Source organism: Cyclospora cayetanensis, unplaced genomic scaffold (genome assembly GCF_002999335.1).
Source record: "Cyclospora cayetanensis isolate NF1_C8 unplaced genomic scaffold, CcayRef3 CcayRef3_contig_196, whole genome shotgun sequence".
NCBI classification, from domain to species: domain Eukaryota; phylum Apicomplexa; class Conoidasida; order Eucoccidiorida; family Eimeriidae; genus Cyclospora; species Cyclospora cayetanensis.
In genome coordinates this window covers 1-16210 of record NW_020312143.1, presented here as the reverse complement: position 1 = coordinate 16210, position 16210 = coordinate 1, and the positions used below count along the sequence as shown (strand labels likewise).

The 16210-nt window shown below is 51.4% G+C and overlaps 3 protein-coding genes across 3 annotated transcripts; 2 read left to right on the top strand and 1 right to left on the bottom strand.

Annotated features, from left to right (window-relative positions):
* Positions 1-232: 232 nt before the first annotated feature.
* Positions 233-2129, bottom strand: LOC34623287. The gene is made up of 5 exons (XM_026337613.1): positions 2065-2129; positions 1750-1807; positions 1241-1412; positions 475-749; positions 233-331 (listed from the first exon to the last, which is right to left on the bottom strand). The coding sequence occupies exons 2-5, from the start codon at positions 1786-1788 to the stop codon at positions 233-235; spliced, it is 585 nt and encodes a 194-aa protein (XP_026193398.1). The 5' UTR covers positions 1789-1807; positions 2065-2129.
* A 5712-nt stretch (positions 2130-7841) lies between these two features.
* On the top strand, positions 7842-8797 carry LOC113147351. The gene is made up of 3 exons (XM_026337612.1): positions 7842-8150; positions 8334-8390; positions 8621-8797. Exons 1-3 carry the CDS (start codon positions 7842-7844, stop codon positions 8795-8797), a joined length of 543 nt encoding a protein of 180 aa, XP_026193397.1.
* Positions 8798-10391: 1594 nt separating this feature from the next.
* On the top strand, positions 10392-13845 carry LOC113147350 (unconventional myosin-VI-like; the record flags this gene model as incomplete). The annotated part of the gene is made up of 6 exons (XM_026337611.1): positions 10392-10481; positions 11062-11372; positions 11610-11922; positions 12312-12462; positions 12753-12871; positions 13459-13845. Coding segments are annotated over exons 1-6 (1371 nt in total), but the record flags the coding sequence as incomplete, so codon positions are not given.
* Between the last annotated feature and the right edge of the window lie 2365 nt (positions 13846-16210).

Sequence of the window (16210 nt, the reverse complement as noted above, 5' to 3'; positions counted from 1 at the left end):
GTCGGTCCTTCTCTTTCCCGCTCGAGAGGTGGATACAGTTGAGGCGCTACTAAAGAAGTCGCAAAACACAACTCGGGAGCCTCTCGCATGGGGGGCCACTAAAGGGATTCTATGAGCAGCAGCAGAGGGAAATTCCCAGCGTGCTTTCAAGGATGCAACGCCTAAAGGCGCGTCCCTCACACGAAGTGCCCGTGTCTCCACGCGCGCACCGAACCGCTCCCTAACTTTTCCCCTACTCCTCGACCGCCGATGCGGCGACAGCAGCAGTAGCTGCTCCTTTTGTTGGTGGTACAGTGTGTAGGGGGGGCCCCTCCCGTTGAGCCACGAAGGCCTTTTTCTCCCCGCCAGCTTGTAGAGCAAACACGGTGCACCTGTGCGATGAGCCCCCTTCCCGGCAGCCTCCCGCGGCTTCCTCCCCACGGCTGCTCCCGCAGCAGCGGGGGCTATCTAAGAACGCACATGGCCTATAACTACCTGCTGTGGCGAAGTGACGCGTGTCATTTCAGTGGAGCTGCCTCCATAAGGGTTCTGCAGAGGGGCTCCCACCGTTGCAACTAAAGCCCCCACATGAGGCCCCTGATCGGCGGACGGAGGCGCGGGCGACAGCGTGCCGCCAGGGTGAGAGTGCTCATAGAGTCGCACCATGTCATCGATTTGCTTAGGAGACGGCTTGAGACACGCCTGCATTACGAACCACAAGAGGGCCACCAACAGCCACGTGGATGTCATGAAGAAGTAGGCCGGATCCTCTGCACAGTCCAGCTGCGAGCAGGCACACAGGCAGCACAAAGAAACACACAGATACAGCCATCTACATATATATATATGTATATATATATGAACATATATGTATATATATGCAGATACACATATATATACACACACATACACACGCCGATACATACACATTCACACACAGATACATATACCGATGCACATACGAATACACATACATACATACATAAATACACATACGCATCCTTGCATGCAAGCACCCTAACCAGAACTGATCAAGTAAACAAAGTCTCGATGAATAGGAGGGTGGGGCGTGTGGGATGGGCACTGCATGGACGGGGTTTGATTTGGGGAAAGATGGCGCAGTGGATCCGGATGTCTGAGTGGCGACGGGGGGGGAAAGGGGGGGTATTTGGGGAAAAGTGTACAAAATATGAGGAAGCCATGCATGCATGTCAGAATCATGGGAAGCGGGGGAGGGTGGCAGTGCTTTTTATGCGGGGACGCGTTTCTCCCACCTGGAAAACAAAAATAGTGGCCATAAGAAACACCAAATAGACGAGGCAGCCAAGGGCAGATAAAAATCGATATGCTCCAACGTATGCATCGGCCGTCTCCCGTGAGAGGCCACAAAGTCGGACCCGCTGACGATGAAACATCAGGACCAAGCAGGCGCACTGAGCGACACAGGGAAGAAACACACGGGAGAGGATGACAAAGCGCAGCTATCTTCACCGAGAAATGCAAGTCTGAGGTTCGCCGTGCAACTGGACATGCCTAACATGCATAGCGTCTCCCTTGCATGCGCAATCACGACGCAGGAGGTGTGCGGATGCGGCGAAAGCGAAGCTAGCTGGCTAGCTGGCTAGCTGGCTGCGCGTTTCCGCGGATCCCCGCTAGAACAGGCGCAACGGCACTGCACTGTGCACGCAGAGAGAGACTGCAGGAAGCGGGCTCAGCAGGAGCATCGAGCACATACGACTGCTATGCAGCAATGAAAAAGAGAATCCATACCATGAAAGATGGCATTGCCGATTGGACAGCCCCCAGCATTGGGAGCAAGTAGGCTGTTCTGTGGCGCAGAGAAAACAACACACATACGCACACTGGCAGCAACATCACGATCCGCGTGAATAACGCCTCACGAGCGGTACCGCGCCGTATTCTGCACGACATATAGGCAAGCAACGGGGAGCTCGGATGCAGCGAGAGCTGCCAAGGGCGCTGGTGTCGCTGGGCGTAATCCGGGAGTCGCAACGGCTGTCGCAAGCACAGCAGCTGCGTCTCCAAGAGCGTGCATGCATGCACGCACGTGCTGCTGCTGCTTGCCTGTGATGCGAGATGGGAAATCCGAGAAAGAGGCCAGCGCACAGGATGGCGACGGTAGTCCAAAGAAGACATGTGAGGATGCGTGCACAGTCCCAACAGGTAACATCGAAGCCAAGAGAGAGGAGACACCTATTGGAAGCGACGGATTCTTCCCTCTCTCTAGCCCAGGAGGGGTTTCTGGAAGACATTGTGAGAGCAGCAGCAAGGCTACGAGAAGAAGGCGGCCGTTCCTGCCTCAGACTACGGGGCGGCAGCAGCGGGGTGGTCCCTGCTTGCTTTAAGGAGCGCTCGCAACGGAAGCGAGTGAAGCTCCTCGACGGAAGGGAGGGGAAGTGGGTGCTCAGCAGATTGTGCGGCGAGAAAGTTTGAGAGCGACTTGGGAGTGAGTTCCCCAAGGGCTGCTGCTTGACCACCGTCCAGGATGGCTAGTGATGGGAAGGCGCGCGCGATCACAAAGGAAGGCGCCGCGAAGGGGAACCGACAAAAAACAAACGGAGAGAGGAATCGAGAGCAAACAAGCGCTTTCCAGCCCGTTCAAAGCTCCGCGGCTTCATGAAGCGGGCAAAAGAGGTGTTCTCACACACAGCCGACGCAGCGGGTACGGGGAAGAAGGAGTGGCTATGCGAAGACGATGTACAGTTGCTACTCAGCTAAATCTATTTTTTATGAGGGTTTTGTAGCCACACCATCTAAAGCGCACATGCCACACCCTAAAGTCTCATTGGCGGCGCGGGCAGGCTCCGAGACGGCCATTTGCTTGTGGAGCTTGACTCGGCAATTTGGTCTGTACAACATAAGAAGCAAGATATTATATAAAATTTCTGCTCGACGTATGCCATTTTGGTGCACCCCGCGCATTGGCCCCTCTCCCTGCTAGTCGTAGCAGCGCCTGCTGCTGGTACCTCAGCCTCTACGAAGTGTAGGGCCCCCGTATGAGCGCTCAACTGCTGGCTTCCATCATGGATCATTCTGCATCCACTGTAACAATCTGAGCTTCATGGAGGCATTAACAGCCAAATTTCGTAGGTTTAAAGACCCCGTCCTGTCTTGTGGGCAGCCTGATTCCAGTGCCCTTCTTTACTGAGGAATATCCCGGAGACTGTTCAACTTTGTGCACTCTAAGGAGCATGCAAAATCCCTGTATTTTGTAAGGGAAAAGTGGACAAACTGCCAAACACACCCTCTTTGGTGGACTTCTTCGCCCGCCACTGATTAACTGCGAAGTGGCATGGCTAATTAGATGCTCGATTCCGTGCCGCTGGCGTTCTACCACCTTATACTCGGATTCGTTTCTTGGCAGCTTAATGCTGCCTTGAATGTAAATTCCATTGCATCGGATGCCTCACTTGTTGGCCCAAGCCAATCCATTGTTAACAGTGCATTATTTCAAGGCCCTCATCCAGCAGGAAAGCAGTTACACTCAAGAAACATCACTCGCAGGTGTATAACCACAAAAGCCGTCGTCTTACCCCGTGCTGCCAGACCACAGGAATTTGGCCGTATTCGTTGGTCGTCATATTTCTTCAAATTCCTCCGTAAAGACGCTGCTCTTCAAAATCGATACAACGCTTAGTAAAGACATTCAATGTCCTTCCAACAGAGCTTCCACCTTCCCTTGCCCGCGTTCCTCAGGATTCCGACATGACAGGGCCAGCTGGGGATTTCATCATTTTACCCTCTAAGTACTCTGAACTTTAACAGCTAGCTTCACGTTTCACGTAGAACACACACACAAACACACACACACACAACACTGCGTTTTCTGGTAGCTACTGTGCAGTGAGTAAGAGGTATCCGCGGACAGAATTACGTCGTCATTCGTTTATTGATTATCATCTTAATACAACTAGCGCAGTGAAAAGTGTAAAGACTAGCTTAGCCCGGTACATCTTCCCCTCCTTTTTTGAATAACTTGCCCACGTGTCCCTATGGGTATCACAAGCCCAACTAAGAGTAAGCAAGCAGAAGAGTTTTCGTCCCATCACTACTACCCAGGAAGAGAAAAGGCCAGAACAGTGCACATGCGAAACGCAAAGTGTGCATCAATTACTAGAGAGGAATAAACTAGACGAAAGACGTACACTCTAACCAATAACCACAAGGGGACCAAACCAACACCACAGCGGAGGGGCGAAAGCTTGCTACCGTCAGAGCGCTGAAATGTTCTGGCCTTGTGCTACGAGAAAACAGACGACAAGTACGATAAATAGGCAGAGAAGATCGAAAAACACTGTTTTTCAGCGATGCCGCCGAACCTTACAGAACAGTCTCTGCATGCGCTACATCCTATTTCCACGACCTAAAACAGGCATAAGAATGAATGCCAAGACATCATGCCTGAAAGTGCCTGCGCATAAGTCTTAGTTAGGAGAATTTCTTATTCTAATAATTCGCGGGAGCTTTCAACCTAAGACCGCTAGATGAAGGTACCGATTTCAGGCAGAGGACGCGCTGGGGGAAAATCGTTAAAAAGGAATACGAGAATAGAGTCCATGGCGACTAGCACATTGCGACTCCAGGTATGCCAGAAAAGACTCAACGGTTTATGCAGTACGGCACCCGCGAAGTGAAGGCAGAATGTCCAAACGACGGAGTACCTGCTTTGCCCTAAATCACAGCAGTCAATCTTCAACGTCGTGGTGCTCCTCCCGTGTACCGTTTTGGACTTTGGCAATATCAGCAGATGCATGGCTACCGAAAAAATAAGCCTTGCGGAGCATTGAGGGCAAGTGTGAATCCTTACAGGCAAGAGCGCTTACACTGCACATTAGTTTGCCGTTGAGGTGCCGCGAGGGCGCATGAACGACCCGTTTGATGATGCCATCAATACACGTGATCTGAAAGTCGTACTGCAGGAAGACCCCCAGCCAGAGAGTTACTGTAAGGCTATTGAATCTCTGAGAACTCATCAAATTGTATATCAAAGACCAATGATTTGGGGGAGTAAAACGACGTTCATATATGTAGTGCTAGAATTTTTCTGCTCCTCGCTACACATCGAATCCTTTTTCCCTCATTAAACACCGTTAGTCGATTCTGGTTGGGCGGCGAAAATAACAAGCTGAATTCGGTTGCCTCGGAGAACTCGCAGCTTGTTGGGAGGGATTTGCAGCCACAGCTACGTCATAAGCATTGGTTTTCAGAAAAGATGACGCTCATAATGCGCCGGTGATGGAAGAGTTGTAGGGCGGCCGATAAGCGTCCTTGCTGCGGCATCAGTGTCGTTTGTCCAGGGCACAGACTGCTTTTTCTGAAGCAGATCATTTAGATGAGCAACGAGTCGAGCAAATCCAAGAATTATATTTCGGCAATTAGATGGAAGCCCACAGAACTTAGCAACGTTATTGAAGATAAAGGAAATGCCTCTTAACTGCTTCAAAATTTTCGAATCCGGCTCATTTCTTGCAACAAAAACACGAAGTCTCAGAAATAATTGTTCTCATGAAACATGAACGCTTGGATAATTTCACGAGCCGCTTCCCCCGCAAGAGCTAAAGCGCACAAGCTGTATGCAGTAGAGGTTTTTGAACTCTTTGGCTTAGCACGACGCCGTTTTTTATTTAAGCGTTCATCCACTCCTTGACAGGTTCATAAAATTTTCTACTGACTAGCCGATGCACTTCGGCTAAGGCATTAGCGAGTTCAACCTGCACATAGGTCTATTTGAGTCTGCGGGTGAGAGCGTGGACCGCGCCCTTGTGCCTGTCATCGGGGTAAGTGGGCATGTGTAAAAATGCGTGTGTGAAGTCATATATTTAGCATAAACTACACACCGTCTAGTTTAACAAGCAAGTCACCGAAGCCTAGCGAACTTCTGCTTACATTGATTCTGTTGAAGGGCCTAAATTCAACGCAGAATAACCTTTCATCCTATTTCGCTCCCATTACAGCCTTATGCCTGAAGGCGCTGCTCAGTTTTCCACTTAAGGATAGAGACCAATTGGCACAGCCTCCACTCCCAAATGCTCTACACACAGATTGAGTTTTCCCTTCTTGACTGACGCTGCAAAAATTGAGCTCATTTGCTCGTGAAACTTCTAGAAACTCATCACTTGTGAACGGTCCACCGGTCACCTGTTCAAACTCTAAATCGCTGTTCAACCTTCTACCACCCGATGTGAGACGTAGTGGCACAATACAGGCCAGATACAAAGAATCTGTTGGCCGACGTTGGGGCATTTGCACAGCAAAGTATCGATATACCGATCGCTAGCGGGCCTCCACTGCTGTAGCAATACCCATTTCCTCGAAGCGTAGCAACGAGCTGGTCTTGGTATTACCGCGAAAAGCAATAACTGAGTTTTTTCTGGCCATGTCTGGTGTCGCACTACAGTGGAAACAAGCTCACGGTCCGTCTAGTGGCGTGAGATTTATCCGGCAGCCGAGGTGTATGCATCGTCTTGCTCATTGTAATCGTACTTGTTTACATGCAGCGTGGGTCACTACTGGACATGCCCTCGTGCCCGGGTACTTGCTGCAGTCCACGATATTGGTGTCTTCCATTTTCGCTTACACGTAGGATTCTATTTCTTTCTTTATGAAAAGAAGGACAAAGATGTGGGCATCCTCTTCCCAAGTGATAGGGGGAGGCAGGAAAGCCCGTTCATCAGCAAACTTGCCTTGGTTCAGAGCAGCTCCGGGTGCGGTGTCAACTTCGATTAGTGCTTTAGTGGTTACTGCGCCCCAGCAATATGAGGCGTCTCGAGGAAGAAGGCAGAGATACAGCCACCCAGGAAGCAAAGACAAGCAAGGTTTGATCAGATTCGCCCTGAAATTCTCTTGGTATCAGAACTATTAACAGGCTCATCAGGTCGTAGACAAACCTTCAGCGAGTCCTACAAAAACGCCAATCAAGGGGCTTGATATCCAAGTGTTGCAGCTTTCATCTCCAAAAGCTAGGCGCTGTTCTCAAAGCCCTCCCATACGCCTCTATTGCTCTGTTTAAGTTGAATGTTGCTTTGTAACCCCCGCCGACAGGCGCTCACTGGTCCCATAAGGCTAAGCGCTACACTTTGTCGCCGTCGTATGCGCCTACAGTGTCGGGGCAAAAGACAACTTGCGCAAGCAAGCGGAGAGCCGCGATAAGAGGTATGTTATTACTCACGGAATGTCACATTTCAAGAAGGGTTTGTGGCTTTCAGGAGTGAACGGGGACCTTCTCTCTGCCTCGCCTTGCAGTGCGCGCGGGGGGCCCCAACCCCACCCTAAAACCACTTTTGCCCACCGAGTGCCGGCTTCGGCCTTCTCTTCTCGTTCTTCCTCTCTGCTGCTTGCTCCTTTCTCAAACCGAAATGTTCAGAAACAAAGGATTTTGGAGCTTTGTGTGAAGCTCTATTACCAGAGCCCCTGCAGTTCACTCACCTCTGGGGGCCCCCCGCTGGCTTTGCTGCTTGAAGGCGCCGGAGGGGCCCCCCTTTGAATTGGTCCCCGGAGGCAGCACAAGCTTCCCAGCCACGATGCACTCGAGCTGCTCCCAAGAGCAGCAGCACGAGAGGCAGCATGAACATGAGAGGCAGCGCCAGCAGGGAGCCATGAAGAGGAAGCGGTCATCGGTATCTGCTGCAGCAGGGTTTGATACAGGTGCAACGGCGTCTCCCGAAACCCTCAGCTGTTCTTCTTTGGCTCCGCAGAAGTCTGCACGCGTCGAGAGGGGGGCGAAGGGAGCACGAAGCCCACTGCGTGGCACTCCCTGGGGTGCCCATGCCTCGTGTGGAAAAAGCCCCTTCGCGCGAGGAGGCCCCTCTCCCTCCCCTGCTGCGAGCTGGCAGCCGCTTCGAATGCAGCAGAGAAGGCTTCAGGCCGCTCAGAGTGCACAGCAGAAGGAGCAGCTGCCAAAACAGCTCCTGGGGAAGGCTGTGTGGATCAGCGCGACATCGGGAGGACCCCTTGACGGCATGCAGCTCCCAAAGTCTCCGGAAGAAGGCGAACTCGCACCGCTGCCACCGTTTGTTCGCGGCATCGTTTGTGATCCCCAGCCCCCAGGTGTACCCCCAGGAGTAGCCGCAGTCGCAGCCAACTGTGGCTTGGAGTGTTCACGTGAACGAGATGCAGCTTCTGGAGGGGGCTCGTTCGTCCATCTCTACGCGGTAAGACAGGCAGCCAGCCCAATTTCGACAGCTCGTCGAACGCGGTAGCAGGAGTCGTGGCGGAGGAAAGGGCAGAGACGCCATCCAGCAGCAAGCAGCTCCGGATATTAGTTGTCTGCGGAGTCTCTACGCGAAGGGGTGGTCATGGTCGTAGTGGTGTTTCCGGTGTATGCGTCTTTGCAGCCCCTCTCGAGCATCTGCCTCGCTGACGACGTCTTCGGAATCCCCGACAATACTCAAGTAAAACACACACCAAAGGAAAATTCCAACCTTCAAAGCGGCTAGCAAAACGTGATTTACATTTTCTACAGTCTTTTACACTTCTTGCAGTCTTGTACACTTTCTGCAGTCTTGTACACTTTCTGCAGTCATGTACACTTTCTGCAGTCTTGTACACTTTCTGCAGTCTTTTACACTTTCTGCAGTCTTTTACACTTTCTGCAGTTTGCCGCGTGTGCTGTGGGTTTCAGCTACGTCATCTGGAGCTGCCAAACGTCTTGGCGAACATCCGTGAGCGGTACAGGGCAGCAGCGGAGGATGATCACAAGGCGCATGGCATTTATGTGAGAGCAATGCCTGATGCTGCTGCTGACACAGGCAGCATCCCAAAGGGCGCACAGAGCGGCGTGGAGTCTCTCTGGAAATAAGCCTCTAGCTTCCGTGACTGCAATGTGGCACTGATCTGCCCTCTGACCTCGCAGCTGTCTCCTGCACATTTCGCCACCTCTCTGCCTCCCTGCTGCAGTCTCCAGTCAGTTCGCTTGCCAACCCGCCTGCGGAAAGACAAGGACTGCATGCGCAACCCACCCCTCTCCCCCCCTCTCCTCTCCTTTTTTGGCTCGCAGACACTCACTGGCTCGTTGCTGATTGCGGTAAATCCGAACGAACCGAAAGACATCTACGGACCCGAGTGGCATCTCCGATGCAGCAAAGGCTTTGTTCACAAGGGCTCTGCCCACACAACAAGCAGCAGCAGCAGCAGCACTTTCACTGCCAGCAGCAGACTGCAAGTCGCAGTCGCTCCCGATGACGGGGTCTTTGTGCCACACCCCTTTTCGATTGCTGATTGCGCATACAGAAGGATGCTACGGCGTATGTCTCACCCTTCTAGGCTCTCAGCAAGCTCCTCTTGCTCCCTCCTCTCCACTTTTGAGGCGGCCTTTATGTCAAATAGATCGTGTTCTTTTGCTCTCACGCTGTTTTTCTTTCTCTCTCTCTCTGTGTAGCTCGCGATCTCTGTCTTTCTCTCGCTGTATCTCACGCTCTGTGTCTCTCTCTCTCTCGGTGTATCTCTCGCTCTGTGTCTCTCCCTCTCTCTGTCTTTCTCTCTCTGTCTCTGTCTCTCGATTTCGTTCCTTCTCTATATGCGTTCATCGACGGTCCACCGTCTTCAGGTGCCTGCCTTTTCCCCTTTCTCGATGTGTCTTTTTCCCCCGCTTCGCCTTCCTCGGAGCTGTTTCGCGCTGTATTCCAAGCACGAGTTTCAAATCCGTTTCGGCAGCTGTATTCGCCACTCTCCTGAACAACCCATGCCGTGTGGAAAACATCTGCCGCTGCGTTTTTCTCTGCAGAGAGTCGCAGTCAATCAATCGTTATAAGTGGCGATAGCGGCGCTGGGAAAACCGAAGCTTCTAAGGTCAGCAGGCGCGAGATGTAGGCGCCTCCCGGTGGGGTCGCTTCTTGGTGTTGTTTTGTTGTTGCTGCCAAGTTGGCACAAAAAAATTGGATGGAGCAGACGTTCCTTTAGCGGGCACTCCATTAGCTCGACGTCAATGGCGTCTCTTTTTTTCGCTTGCTGCTGCTTCTGTTTTTTATAGCACTTCTGTGGGCTGAAAATCGCCACATACGCGCTTCTCTGGGGTGCAGCACAAGATGCATTTACACGCGTTGATTGACTGCCTGCCATCCATCCATTGACTGACTGCCTGCTATCCATCCATTGACTGCCTGCTATCCATCCATTCATTGATTGACTGCCATCCATCCATTGACTGACTGCCTGCTATCCATCCATGCGTTGATTGCCTGCCTGCCATCCATCCATTGATTGTCTGCCATCCATCCACTGATTGACTGCCTGTCTGCCGTCCATCCATTGATTGACTGCCTGCCTGCTGTCTGTCTGTTGTACCTTTTAGCATGTTCTTTCACACCTTGTTTTCACGGCAGAGGAGGGAAGGCGGGATGTTCAGCTAGAAGGGTAAGGCTTCCTCCCTAAGATCTGCGTGAGTTCCTTCGCGCATGGCTATCAAGCTGGCTGCGGCTGCCGTCTTTGATCCTAATGGTAGTTTTTCTCAGTGTGGGGTTTGGCTTGCATGCTCTTTCGCAGCGGTTTGAAGACGCGTCTGTTGCTCGCATTGCCGATACTCGAAGCCTTTGGAAATGGTCAGTCCGCAGAAGAGTCGTCTCGAGAATAAAAAGCCGAAAAAAGGAGACAACAATGACTTAGAGTCACTCTCTCTCTCCCTTCCCTCTCTCTCTTCCCCCTCTCTTCGGCTTTCTTGCCTTGAACACGTTCTTCCGGGAAATTTTCCTTGAGACCTCTTGCTCTGGCGCAGCCGTTGCCGTACAGCGCGGGAAAAATTGAGGCTTTCCAGGTAAAAGGAGGGCCTTGTTTGCTGGATTCTGATGTCTCTGCGCGTGCTTCAGCTCAAACGGCCTTGAACTGGAATAGCAGCAGAGTGGGGAGGCTTCAGAAGCTGCACTTCATGGGTAGCCGTCTCACTGGAGCCTCCCTCAAGACATACCTCTTGGCGAAGCAACGCGTAAACAGCCGTTTTCCTGCTTTTTCCCTCCTTCTTTCCCCCTCGTCTCGCCAGTGCGCCTCTCGCTGCTCATGCTGCGGCAGCTCTTTTCTTGAGGCAGCAGCCGAGGAATCTCTGCGAGTCTTTTTCTGCATGCCTTCTTTCAGGTAGTCCGCGTGCCACCCAAAGAAAGGAATTTTCACGTCTTCTACAGCCTTTGCCAGGCGGCACGCAACGCCGAGAAAGCGCACAAGGCAAAGCAGCAGCAAGAGCAAGAGCAGATGCAGGAGCAAGAGCAGATGCAGGAGCAAGAGCAAGAGCAGAAGCAGAAGCAAGAGCAGATGCAGGAGCCAGAGCAGCCTTATTCATCCTGGCTGTCGAACGTGTTGCTGGATCTAGATCTGGCAGCTGACTTTCGCTTTCTGCCCACAGGGGAATCTCTGGAAGTTTCGGCTTCTGTCGAACTGAGGAAATTGCTGTGAGGCTTTATTTCTCTCTGTCTCTCTGTCTGCGGGGATTTGTGCTTCGTTGCTGGTGCTCGATGAAGAGTTTTTTCGCGTGGTGATGGATCTGTCTACAGCTGCGTGCGCAGTGTAACTACCGCCTGAGTTCACGCAAGCGGCATCGGGAACTCTTTGTCCGTAAGAGGTGTTGCTCCGCTGCTTTTTGAATGGTTGCGTGTTTATGCGCGCTTCTTTTGCACATGCCGCTGCAGCGATTGCCTGGCGAGGCTAGGCCTTACGACAGAGGAGCAGACGCTGTTGCTGCGTCTGCTTGCGGCTTTGCTGCACTTGGGCAACATCGCGTTCGAAAGCCGTTCAGCAGCGACTGCGGCTGGAGACTCTGCCGGGAAGGCTGCTACCTCTGTCTCCCCCAGCAGCCTCTCCGCCTTATCCTCTGCTGCCCGTCTGCTGCACCTGCCTGACCCCGAAGTGCTGCTGCAACGGCTCACCACGCGTGGAATTCGAGACATCCGGAAAGATCTGACTCCCTCTGAGGCAGCTGCAATTCGCGATTCTCTCGCAAAGGTGGGAACGAGACAGATAGGGGGGAGAAGACGGGAGGTTTGAGGGGAGAGCAGACTTGAGGGAGGCAGCAGGTGCAGACACACGGGAAAAACGCAACCACGCAAGAGATGGGCAGAAATCGTGATGGGGGAGAGAGGATAGGAAGAAATCGTGATGGGGGAGAGAGGATAGGAAGAACTCGTGATGGGGGAGAGGATAGGCAGAAATCGTGATGGGGGAGAGAGGATAGGCAGAAAGCGTGATGGGGGAGAGAGGATAGGCAGAAATCGTGATGGGGGAGAGACAGGCAAAGCCTTGAAGGAAAAGGAAGCAGTTTCCCCCAACAAGCGGCATTCTCCACCGCTTTTTGTGCAACACTCATGCCGTGCGCTATGATGCTCGTAATGCAGACTCTTTACAGCCGTCTCTTTGACTTTGTCACTGCCAAAATCAACGACTCCCTCAACCCATCACCTGCAGGGGGTACAGCGGCTTCTAATGCCACAGACGACGCATCACCAGGCACTGAGACAGCTACATCTCCGCCTTCTGCGCCTTCCTGTAAGGTCTTCTTCGTACTGGCTTCGAGAAATCGTCCTCGTAAAGCTTAAATAACACACGCCTAGAAAGAAGTGCTTTCTGCCTCTTTCGGTTTACTCTGCATCTTCGCGCGTCTGTACCACCTTTCATCCCTTTCGACGCGTGAGCGCCTCTTCTGTGCTGATCTGGCTAAAGCCTTGTTGCCAAGGCCGCTTTGGTGCTTCGAACTCTATGCATACGTAGATAGAGTCAGTCCTCTCTACGAACGGAATAGAATATTCTTCCCTCTTCTGCCCCCAACACCGCCGTAGGTGCATACTGCGTCGGCAGCCGACTTGCCGTGCTGAGAAAACGCTTCTGCCTATGCGACACAGCAGACACTGAAGAAAACACTCTTGGAATTCTAGACATCTTTGGATATGAAGATCTCGTAAGATGCCGAATGACATGCTGCTCTTCGGCTTCGTCTCCCTTCCTTCCTCTCTGGTCCTTTCTTCAGTCCTCGTGTGCCTCTTGCTCTGTAGAATAATTATGCGTGTTGGCGTCTGTCTGTCTGTCTGTCTCTACACATACATACAGATATATATTTACATATATGTTTATATCTTTCTCTTGCTATCCCTCTCGATTTCTCTTCCACTCTACATATATATATCTCTCTCACTATCTCTCTATCTATTTCTATCTCTCTCTCTCACTCTCTCTCTGTCTCTCTATCTCCCTCACTCCCCCTCTCTCTCTGTAGTAGAGTCCAGTCGGTGGTTCATATCTCCCTGCAAGAAGCTTGCAGGTTTGCTGCTCTCTGAGGATTTTCGCCCTTCGCAAAGCCATACTTGCACCCCCCTGGAGCTTCTTCTTCGGAGGCAGATTCTCATGTCTCGCTTGCTGGCACTTGTCGTCGCTAGATGCCGATAGCGCTCATGCGCCTGCCTCTCCTTTCACCGCTTTTTGCCATGCTTAGTGGACTGTGGGGGGTAAGTCTTCTTGAGACGTTTTCCTTTCTTCCCTTTGCCGCAGCATCAGCTCTCCAGGCCGAATACTCTCGAGCAGCTCTGTATCAACTACGCCAGCGAGAGGCTGCACTGCTTTCTCCTCGAGAGCTGCGTCGAGACAGAAAAGCAGCTGCTGCTGGCAGATGGCGTGACGTCCTCCTCCCCACGTCTCCGAGAAGCCACCGCTGAGCCTCAGCAGCAACAACTTCTCGACAGCTGCGAAGCAGCAGCCGAGCTGCTGCATCGCAGTGCTGCCGTCTGTGCTGTGATTGCCGGTCGTGAAGAGCTTCCCAAGACTGACGACAGCGAAACTTTCAAAAGCACCAAGAGTAAATTCCAACGCAACAACAGCACCAAACGAGCACTAACAGCAGCGTGTGTATGTGTTGTGTATGGGTTGTATATGGGTTGTGTAAATGTTGTGCATGTGTTGTGTATGTGTGTGTATGTGTTGTGTATGTGTTGTATATGGGTTGTGTAAATGTTGTGCATGTGTTGTGTATGTGTGTGTATGTGTTGTGTATGTGTTGTATATGGGTTTTGTAAATGTTGTGTATGTGTTGTGTATGTGTGTGTATGTGTTGTGTATGTGTTGTATATGGGTCGTGTAAGTGTTGTGTATGTGTTGTGTATGTGTGTGTATGTGTTGTGTATGTGTTGTATATGGGTTGTGTAAATGTTGTGTATGTGTTGTATATGGGTTGCATATGGGTTGTGCATGTGTTGTGTATGTGTGTGTATGTGTTGTGTATGTGTTGTATATGGGTTGTGTAAATGTTGTGCATGTGTTGTGTATGTGTTGTGTATGTGTGTGTATGGGTTGTGTATGGGTTGTGTAAATGTTGTGTATGTGTTGTATATGGGTTGCATATGGGTTGTGCATGTGTTGTGTATGTGTTGTGTATGTGTGTGTATGGGTTGTGTATGGGTTGTATATGGGTTGTGTAAATGTTGTGTATGTGTTGTGTATGTGTATATGTGTGTGTATGTGTTGTGTATGTGTATATGTGTGTGTATGTGTTGTGTATGTGTATGTATGTGTTGTGTATGTGTATATGTGTTGTATGTACATGTATATGTTGTGTATGTGTTGTGTATGTGTTGTGTATGTGTATATGTGTGTGTGTGTGTAAATATGTGTTGTGTATGTGTTGTGTGCCTGCTTGCCTGCCTGCCTGCTTGCGGGTGTTTTCTTTGTTGCTGTCGCAATATTGTACTGAGCCTTGTTGTGTTGTACTGTATTTTGCTCTGAGCGGCGGCATGGTAGGGATCCCCCTCTGTTAAATGCCCCTTGTGATTCGCGCCTTCCTCGCCTTGCGCAGTCTGCTGCCCTTGAGTGGTCAAATTTGTTTGTTGTTGCTGCTGTTTTGGCTCTCCTCTGCCTGCTGCTTCTCGCGTTCGCTGCTTCGTCTTTAGCTGTACCTCCTTTTCTGCCGCTGCTACCTTCTTCGCATGCCTGAGCGAATCTTTCAACCGCTTTTTCTTGTGGGCTGTGAAGGCATCTTTGGCAATTTGGAGTCCTTTTGCTGGATGCCAACACTTGGCGCTAGAGAAGCGGCGTTCTGCCAACGGGTATGCAGGATGCGCATTTGCTCACTTGCATGCTTTGGTGATTTTGCATCTATCAAGGCATCATCCTGCTTGCTGCCTCACGTGCAACGCGCGAGTCTTTTTCCGAAATCGCCGATTGCTGCACTAACTCTCCTGCTGCTGATGCAGCAGTCGCGTCAAGGAAGGAGGGTGACAGGAAGGACGGGGGGAAGCTGCTGCAGCTGGTGTTGGGGTAGCCGCAGCTGCAATGTGGACGGCTGGCTGTGTGTCTGTCTATTTGCCTGTCTGCTTGTCTGTCGTTCTGTGTGTCTTTGCCTATCTGTCAGTCTTCCTGCGTGTCCATTCGTCTATTTATGAGGTTGTCTCTCCATGCTCTGCTTTCCTCTCAGTTGCTGCAGCAAACCGCGTTGAGCAGTCGTGATAGTCGAAAGGTGTTAAGGCCAGGTGCTGGTATGAAGCCACTCCGACTTCCCTTCCGCTCCCATTGTTTTAGTCTGCCTTCCGAGACGCTTTTCCCCTTCTGCTGCCTCTGCTTATCTGCGACTTTGTATCAGCAGCTGCCTGCTCGTCTTTCGCGGTATAGCAACGTGCAGAGTCTCATGCCTCCGAAACTGCAGCAGCTGTGCGCAGCTCCTGTGAGCGCTGCTTTCGCCGTATCATTTTTTACACCAGAAATTTCTGTTGCTGTCGGACGCGCTGCTGTTGCAGCAACAGTGCTGCTGTGGCATGGATCGATCTGCATGCGCAGGAGAAAGACAATTCATCGTACAGCACTTTGCTGGGCCTGTCGTTTACTCAGCAGGCGCGTTCGCTGCCGATGACGCAGATACCCTCTCTGACGGCAAGCCATTATTCCGCCTGCTACTTTCAGCCACCTATTGGTTTCATGCTACTCATGTACTCTGTGGTACTGCTACTACTGCTCTGATGTTACTGCTGTACTTTATGCTACTGATGCTACTGGTGTTTTGATGCTCCTGGTACTACTGTCTTGATGCTACTGCTGTACTTTATGCTGCTGATGCTAATGGTTTCTTGATGCTCCTGGTACTACTGTTTTGATGCTACTGCTACTACTGTCTTGATGCTACTGCTATTACTGTCTTGATTTTCCTGCTACTACTGTTTTGATGCTACTGCTACTGTTGTTTTCATGTTACTGCTGTACTTTATGCTACTGATGCTACTGGTTTGCTGCTACTGCTGTACTTTATGCTACTGCTACT

Excerpts from the sequence above, each read along its gene's own strand:
- LOC34623287 (XM_026337613.1), bottom strand. The coding sequence starts at position 1,788 with ATGCTGGGGGCTGTCCAATCGGCAATGCCATCTTTCATG. Across the intron at positions 1,413-1,749 it reads CGGCAATGCCATCTTTCATG|TGCGCCTGCTTGGTCCTGAT; the intron begins GTATGGATTCTC and ends TGTGTCGCTCAG. Across the intron at positions 750-1,240 it reads TTTCCAGGTGGGAGAAACGC|AGGATCCGGCCTACTTCTTC; the intron begins GTCCCCGCATAA and ends TGGACTGTGCAG.
- LOC113147351 (XM_026337612.1), top strand. The coding sequence starts at position 7,842 with ATGCAGCAGAGAAGGCTTCAGGCCGCTCAGAGTGCACAGCAGAAGGAG. Across the intron at positions 8,151-8,333 it reads CGTTCGTCCATCTCTACGCG|CCCCTCTCGAGCATCTGCCT; the intron begins GTAAGACAGGCA and ends GCGTCTTTGCAG. Across the intron at positions 8,391-8,620 it reads GAATCCCCGACAATACTCAA|CTACGTCATCTGGAGCTGCC; the intron begins GTAAAACACACA and ends TGTGGGTTTCAG.